At 42.0% G+C, this 12,295-nt stretch overlaps 1 protein-coding gene across 2 annotated transcripts in view; it reads right to left on the bottom strand.

The window, feature by feature from the left end:
- Positions 1-12,295, bottom strand: part of LOC143924400 (glutaminase kidney isoform, mitochondrial-like) — a 196,691-nt gene that overhangs the window by 114,124 nt on the left and 70,272 nt on the right. For both annotated transcript variants that reach the window (XM_077448698.1, XM_077448697.1), the window contains exons 5-6: positions 8,827-8,906; positions 5,775-5,938 (exon numbers count right to left, since the gene is read on the bottom strand). In XM_077448698.1, the coding sequence (XP_077304824.1) occupies positions 5,775-5,938; positions 8,827-8,906 (244 nt within the window). The remainder of the gene's footprint in view (positions 1-5,774; positions 5,939-8,826; positions 8,907-12,295) is intronic.

Genomic DNA, 12,295 nt, shown 5'->3' with positions numbered 1-12,295 from the left:
TTTTCAGCCTCTTTTTTGAGGCTGAAAGTGCCCCCCTCGGCTTATACTCGAGTCATCGCTGTCTGCCCGCTCGATCAGCGTGTCGAGCAGACAGACAGCGGCCATTCTATAATTCAAAAGCCGCGCCTCCGGCTCCGCCTTCGCCTGTGATAGGCGGAACACTGAATTTCCCAGCAGCCTGTGTTCCGCCTATCACGGACATCGTATCATCCTCGTACTACGGACGAGGATGATACGATGTACGTGATAGGCGGAACACAGGCTGCTGGGAAATTCAGTGTTCCGCCTATCACAGGCGAAGGCGGCGGCGCAGCTTTTGAATTTTACAATGGCCGCCGAGGCGCCGACGAAGAGGGCACGGGACGGAGGCAAGGCAAGGCACGGGACGGGACGGGACGGGACGGAGGCAAGGCACGGCGGCAAGGCACGGAGGCAAGGAGGCAAGGCACGGGACGGAGGCACGGGACAAAGGCTCGGGACACAGGTAGGCTGGACACACACACACACACACACACACACACACGGATGGATACACACACACACAGGGATGGATGGATGGATGGAGACACACACACACAGGGATGGATGGATGGATGGATGGAGACACACACACACAGGGATGGATGGATGGATGGATGGAGACACACACACACAGGGATGGATGGATGGATGGATGGACACACACAGGGATGGATGGATGGATGGATGGACACACACACACACAGGGATGGATGGACGGACACACAGGGATGGACGGACACACAGGGATGGACGGACACACAGGGATGGACGGACACACACACACAGGGATGGACAGGCATGTCTCACCCTCGGCTTATACACGAGTCAATAAGTTTGCCAGTTTTTTTGGGGGTAAATTGGGGGCCTCGGCTTATATTCGGGTCGGCCTATACTCGAGTATATACGGTATCCTTCCGAAACATGAGAGTCTATGTGCACGGTATCCTTTCAGATCCTGTTTAATTCTATTAAGGAGAGGCAGATAGTTATCCTGATATAGATCTACTAGTGATGCTGATAAATACACTCCCAAATATTTTAGGCCTTTTTCTCTCCACACAAAAGGAAAAAGAGCTCCAAGTTCTCTTCTCTCCCTTGGGGAGGTATAAACATTCAGTATCTTGGTTTTCGCCCTATTGACCTTAAAATTTGAAACCATCCCATATGTATTTAACTCTTGCAGAATCCTAGGGAGTGACTGCTTAGGGTTCATTATATAAAGCATAATATCTGCAAACGCAGATATCTTATGCTCATATCCTGAGACCTTTATTTCTTCAATTTCATTATTCGCTCTTATAGATACCAAGAGAGGTTCCAAAGAACACACAAAAAGTATGGGAGAGAGTGGGCATCCCTGGCGTGTCCCATTATAGAGCCCAAAGGTATCTGATAGGGTTCCATTCACCTGAATCTGGGCTGTAGGGTTGGAATACAAAGCCTTTATCCACCTAAGCATTCGTGGGCCAAGAGCAAATTTATATAATGTTTGCAGCATATATTCTCAATCTAACCTATTGAAAGCCTTTTCGGCATCAACTGATAAAAAGGAGGGAAGATTTCTGCCTGATCCCCTTCTATGCAAGCTGGCATATGCTGTTTCAATCTTTCAGCCAAAATCGTTTTTACATCCTCATTAATCAAAGAAATGGGTCTAAAGCTGGAGCATAATGTTGGATCTTTCCCTTCTTTTGCTAATAGAGTTATATAGGCCCCCAAAGCTTCCTTACGTATCTTCATTCCTCCCCCTATTGAGTTCATATACTGATGAAAAAAAAAAAGGTATCAGAAGTTCCATACATTTTTTAAAATATAGTGACGTATACTCATCGGGCCCTGGACTTTTCCCACTCTTGCTATCTTTGATTGCCTTCTCTATTTCCTCCCTAGAAATATCTCTATCAAGTCTACTTGAATCTTCTTCCGATATCCTTGGCAGCTCTATCTTCCGGAGATATTGCTCCATTTTTCCCCTTCTATTTTGTTTATCCTTGGGATCTTGGCTATCATTCACCTTATATAATTGCTGGTAACAGTCTGAAAAAATTTAACTAAGGTCTCTTGTTGAATAATTCAGCACTCCCTTTCTATCTAATTTTTGCAATATAATTAAGATTTCTTCTAGGTTTAATTACCCCTGCCAGGATTCTCCCCGGTTTGTTACCAAATTCATATTGCCTTTTAGAAAACTTCAAGAAAACCCGCCTAGTTTCCTGGTCTAATAAATCTCTCAATGCTTCCCGTTTTCCTATTAGTTCGACCATTATTTTATGGTCGTTTGACCCTTTATGTAGCTGTTCTAGCTCTTGAATTTCCTGTAGGATCAGTTGTTTTCGCGCTGTCCATAGTTTCCTTCTCTTAGCTGCTTCTGCTATCAATCTTCCTCTCATATATACCTTATGAGTCTCCCACAATACAGTTGGTGCAATATTCTCTACATTGTTTTCTATGAAAAATAAATTCAGGTCCATTTCTAGGGCCTCGATTATTTTATGGTCATGTAGGAGAGATTCATCTAACCTCCATGATCTTTGCCTAGCCGGTATGTCCTCCAAGTCCAAAGTGGCGATAACAGGAGCATGGTCTGAGAGGGTTTTTGATTTCACTTCTACTCCCCTCAATCCCTCCAAGAGCTGATGATCAATGAAAATATAGTCGATTCTTGAATTGGAGCGGTGCACCTGAGAGCAATAAGTTCTTCCCCCTAGGATGCACAATTCTCCATACCTCCACTAATTGCTGCTGATGTAATTTTTGTTTAATTACCTTAAAATATTTCTCTTCTGAGCGTAGAGATGGAGGTTGGGCATCCAGGGCAGGATCAAATACAAAGTTAAGATCCCCTGCCACAATCACCCCCCCCCTCTTTAAAACGTTCTAATTTGTTCAATACTTTCCCAAAGAAGGGACAGGGGCGAGAATTAGGGCAATAGATATCAACCAATGTATACATTTTATTAAACATAGATCCTTTAATAAATAGATACCTCCCTTCAGAATCCGATTCCATATCTTTTAAAATAAAGGGAGTGTTTCTATCAAAGTGAAAATAGCAATTCCTCTAGACCTCTTACTAGAAGAATATCCATGGAGCCAAGTTGGATAATTTTTAGAATTTAACCCAGTACTGTGTGACCACTTAAGGTGAGTCTCCTGTAGAAAAACAATATTTGATGACCACTTTTTCAATTCGTGTGAAATCTGGTACCTCTTATTGGGGCCATTTAGCCCTCTCACATTATATGTAACAATCTTCAAGGGGGGCATTTTTCACAGGAATTAAATGTAAAAACCCATATACATTCAATCGTGATGTCAAAAATCATAAAATAATTTTTTACCAGGATCGATCCAGTCGGTATGCCGTACAATAACCAATGTGAAAAAACGTATTCTTCCCCAACCATGTTCTCCCCCCTCCCTACATTAAATATCAACGTTATAGTCCTCTGGGCTTGCGCCCATTGCCAGACCCCAGCCCTGGTAGGACCTTCCTTGAGCTTTTATTCATCATACATTTCCCCTAACTTTTCCTCTGCCATCCCCTTCTCCTCCCCCTTTAAAAAGGCCCTGTACTCTATTCTATACTCTATTCCAAGACTGATTTCTAGATTTCAACCATTCTGGAGGTTTCTTCTCCCAATTTTCTAGATTTATACACAGCATATCTAATTTGTTACAAAATTCTTTCAAGTCCTCTGGAAATCGTAAAGTAGCCCATATTCCCTGATTTTTAGCTATCAAGCATGCAGGGAAACCCCATCTATAAGGAATCTTCTTTTCTTGTAATTGATTAGGGGTTTCAGGGCCCTTCTACGACTCAGTGTCTCTTGTGAGAGATCAGAAAAAATAAGCAGCGTAACTCCACCATATTTAATAGCTTCAGGGCTTCTAGCACCTTGCTAAACTTGTTGTTTTATTTCATATTGAGCAAATCTCACTATTACATCTCTCTCCATCTTAGATGTTGACTTCCCCTTTGTTTGTATTCTATGTATTCTGTCAAAAGCTATAAGAGATGTTACTTCTTTTTTCATTATTTTGTTAAACACTTCACAGATCACCTTCTCCAACTCAATACTACTAACAGATTCTGGTAGTCCGCGATTCTTAGGTTATTTCGTCTATTCCTGTTTTCCTGGTCCTCCAATTTATATCGAATATTTCTCATTTCTATCCAGTCCAAGTCAGCCCTTTTCTGTAGTTCCAAGATAGTTTTTTTGTTCTTCTAGCTGTAATTTTTCGATTCTTCGACCCTCTTTAAAACGTTCTGAATATCTGCACGGGTTGCTTTTAATTCACCTTTGATCATGCCTTCCAGATGTGACATCATTTCCACCATGTCCTGTTTAGTAGGGAGTGATTGGGGGTTGATTCCTTCCTTTTCTATTCCCTTCATTTTTCCTATCTCCTTTTGTTGATATTGTTCTCTGGAAATTTTCGGTGGGGTGATCCCCTCTTCTATATTGGGATTTTTATTTACCTGCCCTTCCCAGGCAGGGATGTATTTCTTCTCTTTCTACTTCCTGTTCCCCTCTCTGATCTACTTTACCCTGGGCCATATAGGTTTTTATAGAATTCCCTTTCCCACTTTCCATTTGAGCAGCTTTAGCCCCCCTCCTCACCATTATACCTTCTTACCATTTCCCCTTCAAATTGGGTTTCAACTTTGCACAGATGCCATTTTACCCCAGGGCACTTTATTTACCCACCTAGTCTCCTCCCAAGATTACAATTATCCCTAGATGGCGAACAGCTTTTTCTTATCTATTCCCTTTCTTCTCTCCTTCTCCTCTCCCCTATGTTAAGGTACTAAAGTGATATGTGCTATTCATTTATGTGAAGTATTTTCCTAATACTATACAAATTTACACAGACCAAGACTGGGATGCCATTAAAGTTCAAGTGCGTGTAAAGGTGTCCCAATACTTTTGGTAATATAGTGTATACACAGTCTAAATACATTGTATAGAAATATGCTTTATCAAAATCATGTTTAACAAACTTTAGTGATTTTATATGCCATTGTGAACAATTGTATGGAGATTTACCCTTTTTTGTGCCTCTAAAGTCCCCTTGCCCCCCCCTTGTCACCTTGGACAGACACTTCATATGACAGTCCAAAACTCTAATAGCCTTAGGAATCCATACATCTCTCGTTTTAGTAATCATTGGGATCATGCATCGTGGAAAAAGGAGAGGAATTATGCATATGCAAAAGAGAATTGTATTGGGAAATTTATGGAGGCTGCCAATACTGACCATCTTCTGAAAGTGCTAGCTACCTGTCTACCTCGGACATCAATACTTTCCTAATCACTTACAAGAAGCATGCAGGTCAGTGAAGAGCACCTGCTCAGCAAAGTATAGAACTTGTATTTTCAGGAAGAGCGGTCAGGAATGGCAGACTACATGCTTTCCAGGTAAAGGTTTGCTAAAAAAAAAAAAAAAAAAAAAAAAAAGTACACTTTACCCCTGATAGAATGCAACAATTATGTCCAAAATGCAGTAACCCACAGAAAACAAATAGGGTTTCAACTTTAATCAGTTTACTGGATTGAGGACAATGAAACAGGATTGCTAGTTGGGTGTAAAGTGCAAAAACTACTGCTTTAGGGAGAGAGGAGCATGGTTGTTGTATATCACACACTTATGTCTACATAAAGACAATTTAGTAAGAAAATGAAGGAACCGGAGGCAATACACTTCCAGGTCACACCAAACACGCAACATCCAACATGAACACTACTTACCATCTTCATTCAGAAATAGTTTGTTAAACCGCAATCCGCTGGGTTCTTTCCCAACATATCGGTGTACGTATTCCGTACTAAGGTCATTCACCGCAATGGCATATTTCAGAGGCTTCACGCAAGATTGTAGGCAGAATGGTACTTTGGTATCACCCACTGAATGTCTATTAAAAAAAAGGAAATGTCTAAGTCCACATTTTATATAACCAGGCATAAACAGTACATTTCAGTTCATGAACCAAATATTGTTTGCCTTCTTATGTCTACAAAGAAAGAACTAGAAAATTAATTATTGGCAAACACAAAAATTCTGTACAATCCAGTTTACTTACAGAACATGGTAAATGTTAAGCTGAACCCACATACTGTAATATGTAGTCAACAATTATGTAGTGTAAGGGCCTGACCGGATATAAATAGAGCAGATTGTCTAGATAGGCCTTTTTACTACATAGTAAAGCAAACCATAGATGGATGGAAATTCAATCAAGTGTGACCATCCCTGTGCAACAGCGCCGATACTGATAGTGTATTCTGACCGAACCAGGTCCCCCCTGTAAGAATACAATGACCCAGCAGGAAGAGATCCTCCATATACAGCGAGGGGGAAAAAGTATTTAATCCCCTGCTAATTTTGTAGATTTGCCCACTGACAGAGTCTATAACTGTAAAGGTAAGTTTATTTTTAACAGTGAGACACACAACAACAACAAAAAATATCCAGAAAGATCTAAATCGATTTGCATTTCAATGAGTGATATAAGTATTTGACCCCTTTGCAAAACATGACTTTGTACTTGATGGCAAAACCCTTGTTGGCAATCAGAGGTCAGACGTTTCTTGCAGTTGGCCACCAGGTTTGCACACATCTCAGGAGGGATTTTGTCCCACTCCTCTTTGCAGATCCTCTGCAAGTCTTTAAGGTTTTGAGGCTGACGTTTGGCAACTCAAACCCTTCAACTCCCTCTGCATATTTTCTACGGGATTAAGGTCTGGAGACTAGCTAGGCCACTCCAGGACCTTAATGTGCTTCTTCTTGAGCCACTCCCTCTGTTGCCTTGGCTGTGTGTTTTGAGTCCTTGTCATGCTGGAATACCCATTCACGATCCATTTTCAATGCCCTAGCTGAGGGAAGGAGGTTCTCACCCAAGATTTGATGGCGCATGGCCCCATCCATTGTCCCTTTGAATCGGTGAAGTTGTCCTGTCCCCTTAGCAGAAAAACACCAAAACAAAATGTTTCCACCTGCATTTTTGATGGTGGTGATGGTGTTCATAGGGTCATAGGTAGCAGTTCTCCTCCAAAAACAGCAAGTGGAGTTGATGCCAAAGAGCTCGATTTTGGTCTCCTCTGGCCACAACATTTTCACCCAGTTCCCCTCTGAATCATTCAGATGTTCATTAGCAAACTTCAGACAGGCCTGTACATCTGCTTTCTTAAGCAGGGGGACCTTCATGGTGTAGTGAGTTACCAAATTGCTTTCTTGGCGACTATGGTCCCAGCTGCCTTTAGATCATTGACAAGATTCTCCCATGTAGTTCTGGGCTGATTCCTCACCGTTCACATGATCACTGAAATGCCACAAGGCGAGATCTTACATGGAGCCCCAGACCGAGGGAGATTGACAGTTTTTTTGGGTTTCTTCCATTTGCGAATAAACGCACCAACTGTTGTCCCCACCTCACCAATCTGCTTGGTGATGGTCTTATAGCCCCTTCCAGCCTTGTGTAGGTCTACAATCTTGAAATCATTGGACAGCTTCTTGGCCATGGTAGAGAGATTGGAATCTGATTGATTGTTTCTGTGGACAGGTGTCTTTTATACAGGTAAAAAGCTGAGATTAGGAGCACTCCCTTTATGAGAGTGCGCCTAATCTCAGCTTCTTACCTGTATAAAAAAAAGACACCTGGAAGCCAGAAATCTTGCTGATTGATAGGGAATCAAATACTTCTTTCACTCATTAAAATGCAAATCAAATTTATAAAACTTTTAAAAACTAGTTTTTCTGGATATTTTTGTTGTTATTCTGCTTCTCACTGTAAAAATATACCTACCATTAAAATAATAGACTGATCATTTCTCTGCCAGTGGGCAAACGTACAAAATCAGAAGGGGATCAAATACTTTTCCCCCCACTGTACCTCTTGTGTGGATGAAGGAATCTCTTCCTTTTTTTCCAATTCAAGCTGCTGGCTGAAAAAAAAAAAAAAACACACCATCTATACCCTTCTTAACAGACAACAGAAACAAAAATTGCTGTCTTTAGTAGAGCAGGTGAAGGCTAGAATTCCCATCAGGTTTATCTTTTTGCTTGTCTTCAAAAAAAATGCAAAACACGCTAGAATTGAATCAACCTCAACCTGCATAGATATGAACCTAGCCTTAGAGAGTACCGGTATATATTGTGATACTGGGTGACAGGACTTTCAGCTACGGTACCGCATCCCTTTATAGCAATGTAAAAGGAGGAAATGGGAGCTGGCGGGACTTTAAAAAGGTACCAAAAGAAGCAAAAGGATTGAAAAAAAAAAATATATATATATATAAATGTATTTATATAATGTAGGTCATATTATTCCTTAAAGCACATATAACCACTTCTTGCTCATAATCAAAAATACTTTGAGTATGAGCAAGAAGTGGTTATATGTGTTTTAAGGAATAATATGTAATTGTTGTAAATGTTCTGTGTGATTTTATGACTTGTTTAAATAAATACAATTATATTTTTGCTACCTCTAAAGTCCTGCCAGCTCCCATTTCCTCCTTTACACTAGCCTTATAGAGGGTTAGGAGAGAATGATTTCCATGTGCATCCTATTTGCACATTTCTAATCAAGTCTAATCACGTACTTATCCTTAGAACTGCTCAGCAATACGAAATGTAAGGCTGTGTGTTCTGCCTCTTAAACAGCAGCAGCGTTAATTTATAGGTAATTTGTTCTTGTGTACTGTAAACACAGGTGGTTTCCTCCATTCTAGAATGGAACAGAAAGTATTAATTAAGACATGTTGTAACTTGATAATAGCAATAAAATATAATATACTTTACCTTTGACCATCCACTGTACAAATAGAAACACCCCAGAGATCCGGGCTAAATTTTGCCAGTTGAGGAATGTAATCTGCAACCTGTTGGGAAATTAGTACAGATTGCATTTACACTATAAATATATTAATAAAATTACAGAAAAAGCCATTGACATTTAATTGTCCAAGACATTCATTCTATTTATCAGACATCCCAACCTGTAAACAATGATTTCAGGGAATTTCCGAGGTGGCATACACATCCCCCGGTGAAATTTTTTTAAAATAACTTTTTCAATATTTTGTTTCACAGTGCTTTTAGGGAAGGGGGTATGTGGCAGTGGTTTATTTTTTATTTTTTTTCTACATATTGATTTTTTGACAATTTATTTTTAATCACAATTTTTTTGGGGGGAGGGGGTTGAGGCAGTGGACAGTGTTGGTAGGGCAGGGGGAGTGGTGTCAGTTTATTTTATACCTTTTTTTTTTACACTAATTTTTTTTTACAATATTAGGATTTTTCCTACAGCTTACCTGTAAAAACCTTTTCTTGGAGTACATCGCGGGACACAGAGCAGCAGGGCTATACACCACCTATAGGTGAATGGACACTGGCAAAAAAAAAAAAAAAAGGGGGGAGGAGGACAGGAAGCCCTCCCCTATAAAAAAAACCTACACAGGAAGCATCTCAGTTTTTTAGCAAGCAATAAACTTCCCAGACAAGAGGGGAGGGATCTCTGTCCCCGTGATGTACTCCAAGAAAAGGATTTTTCAGGTAAGCTGTAGGAAAAATCCTAATTTCTTTATCGTACATCACGGGACCCAGAGCAGCCATAATAACCAACTGGGACGTCCCCAAGCAATGCTTTGAGGAGAGGGAACCCATTATGACCAAAGAAACACCATCAGTTAGAGTCCGAACATTCACTTGATAAAACCTAGTGAATGTGTGTTCCCGAAGACCAAGTAGCAGCCTTGCAAATCTGAGCCAATCAATGCTTGATGATGGACTGCCCATGAAGCATTCACTCCTCTGGTAGAGTGTGCCCTTACTGGAAAAGGCAGAGCCTTACCCCTTAAACCATATGCTTGAACAATCACTTGGCAGATCCACTGAGAAATAGTTGACTTAGATGCTGCCTGTCCCATCCTGGGACCTTCTGGCAATATAAACAGAGCATCGGTCTTCCGCATCGGAGCCTACATTCTCAGATAGCCCGTACTATGTCAAGAGAATAAAAAAAAAAAAAAAAAAAAAAAAATCTCTCTTTTGCAGAGTGTGGATTCAGAAAAAAAATGAAGGTAGAATAATATCCCGATTTAGATGAAAACGGGACACTACCTTGGGCAAAAATTCTGGTTGTGGCCACAAAATCAAAAAAGGCTCTCTACAGGACAGATGCCAACTCTGACACCCTCCTGGTCGATGTCAATGCCACCAAGAAAACAAAATTTTCTCGTCAAGAGGACTAAAGGAATCTTCCGGATAGTTTCAAAAGGCTGCCTCTGTAAAACCCCCAGTACTAAATTTAAATCCCAAGGGCACAGAGGCAGCCTGCCGGTGGAAGCACACGAATCATCCCCTGTACAAAAGTTTGTACTAAGGTGCGAAAAGCACTAGGCCTCTGGAAAAAGATTGCCAAGACCGAGATTTGACCCTTAATTGTAGTTCATATCCACTCCTTTTTGCAGAAAAGCCAAAACTCTCCCGATGACATATCTACGGGGGGGGGGGGGGGGGCATTTCTTGTCCTCACACCAGGCAATAGAGGATCTCCAGAGTCTATAGTAGATACTTTTGGAAACTGGCTAGCATTCAACATGTTAGACAATACTGACCCAGAAATGTGAGCAGATCCGGACAGAGTGAAAGAACCTAGGAGTTTCCCACTGCCAGTCTTACAATCTGTGCATACCAAGTCCTTCTGGGCCAGGCCGGAGCTGCTAGGATTACTGGCTCTCTCTTCCTGGATCCTGCGTAGTAGCCTTGGCAGCAGCCAGATTGGGGGGGAAAAGGCATATAATCAGGGAAAACGGATACCACTGTATTATCAGGGCATCTGCCCCCAATAACAGTGGGTCCCTGGATCTGGACACAAAGCTGTCAAGTTTCCTGTTGAACCTAGATGCCACGAGATCTACATCTGGAACACACACACCCCCCCCCCCCCCCCCCCATCAGTGGAAGATTGATGCAAAGATCTCGGGATTTAGGGACCACTCCCCTGGTAGCATCTGCTGTCTGACTCCTGGTGCCCCCTGGTGATTGATATATGCCACAGCCATGGCATTGTCCGACTGGACCCTCACAGGACATCGCTGTAGTCTGAAAGTCCAGAAGCTTAGAGCCAAGCAAATTGCTCGAAACTCCAAAATGTTAATGGGCAAGCTCTTCTCCCTCCAGGACCACTCTCCCTGGATAGTGGCCTCCTCTAGGACTGCCCCCAAGCCAGAGACTGGCGTCTGTCATAACCACCCTCCAGACCACCAGGCAAAAAAGGACCTTCCTTTTACCAGATTCCTGGTTAAAATCCACCAAGTGTGAGACTGATGCACCCTCAGCCAAAGAAGCATATGCAAATCCAGAGTCTGGATAGTCTTGTTCCAGATAGACAGACGGAATGTTGCTCTGAGGTGGAACTGTGCGCAAGGGACTGCTTCGAATGAAGCTATAATTTCCCCAGTAGCCTCATACACAGGCAAATGGAAGGATACATCTTTTCCCCCTTTATGATCTGGATAAGGTTTTTCATGACTCGGACCTTCTCTGGTGGCAAGAATACCTTTGACTTGACTGTGTCTAGCATTAGTCCAGATATTCTAGGTGCTGAACCGGCTGCAGGGACGATTCTGACCAATTCAGAATCCAACCCAGACGCTCTAAGAATTGAACTCCACAAGCTATGTCCAAATACCCTGCAACTGATATACCCTCAGATCTTAGAACTGCCAATACCGGAGGCAATATCTTTGTGAGTACCTGAGGTGCCGTGGCTAGCCCGAAGGGCAGTGCCACAAACTGAAAATTGTTGGATTCCCCACCACGAATCGCAGAAACCTTTGATGGGACCTGCAGATTGGCACGTGTAGGTACGCGTCCTTGATGTCTATGGACGCCAGGAATTCCTTCTGGTGTAAGGAGGCTACGGAACGAACTGACTCCATTCGGAAAGAACAAATTACCAGAAATTGATTCAGAGCCTTGAGGTCCAGAATAGGCCTTACATCTCCATTTGGCTTTGGGATTATGAAAAGATTTGAGTAAAAACCCTTGAATCTTTCAACTGGAACCTCTCAAATCACTCTTTGTGACCTTAGCTTATTGCCTGAAGAAAAGACCTCTTCTTTACCAGGTCTATGGGGATGTTGGACCTTCAGAACCGAGAGGGGGGGGGGGGAAGCCCCAGGAATTCGATTTTGTACCCCTGAGACATGGTAGAAATAACCCATCTGTCTCAGATCACTTCTTCCCAGGTGTCTGAGAACTTTAA

The sequence above is a fragment of the Lithobates pipiens genome, unplaced genomic scaffold (genome assembly GCF_037356315.1).
Source record: "Lithobates pipiens isolate NorthernLeopardFrog02 unplaced genomic scaffold, aLitPip1_a1.2 Scaffold_22, whole genome shotgun sequence".
NCBI lineage: Eukaryota > Metazoa > Chordata > Amphibia > Anura > Ranidae > Lithobates > Lithobates pipiens.
The sequence above is the reverse complement of the archived record's forward strand: the minus strand, read 5'-3'. Positions and strand labels throughout refer to the sequence as shown.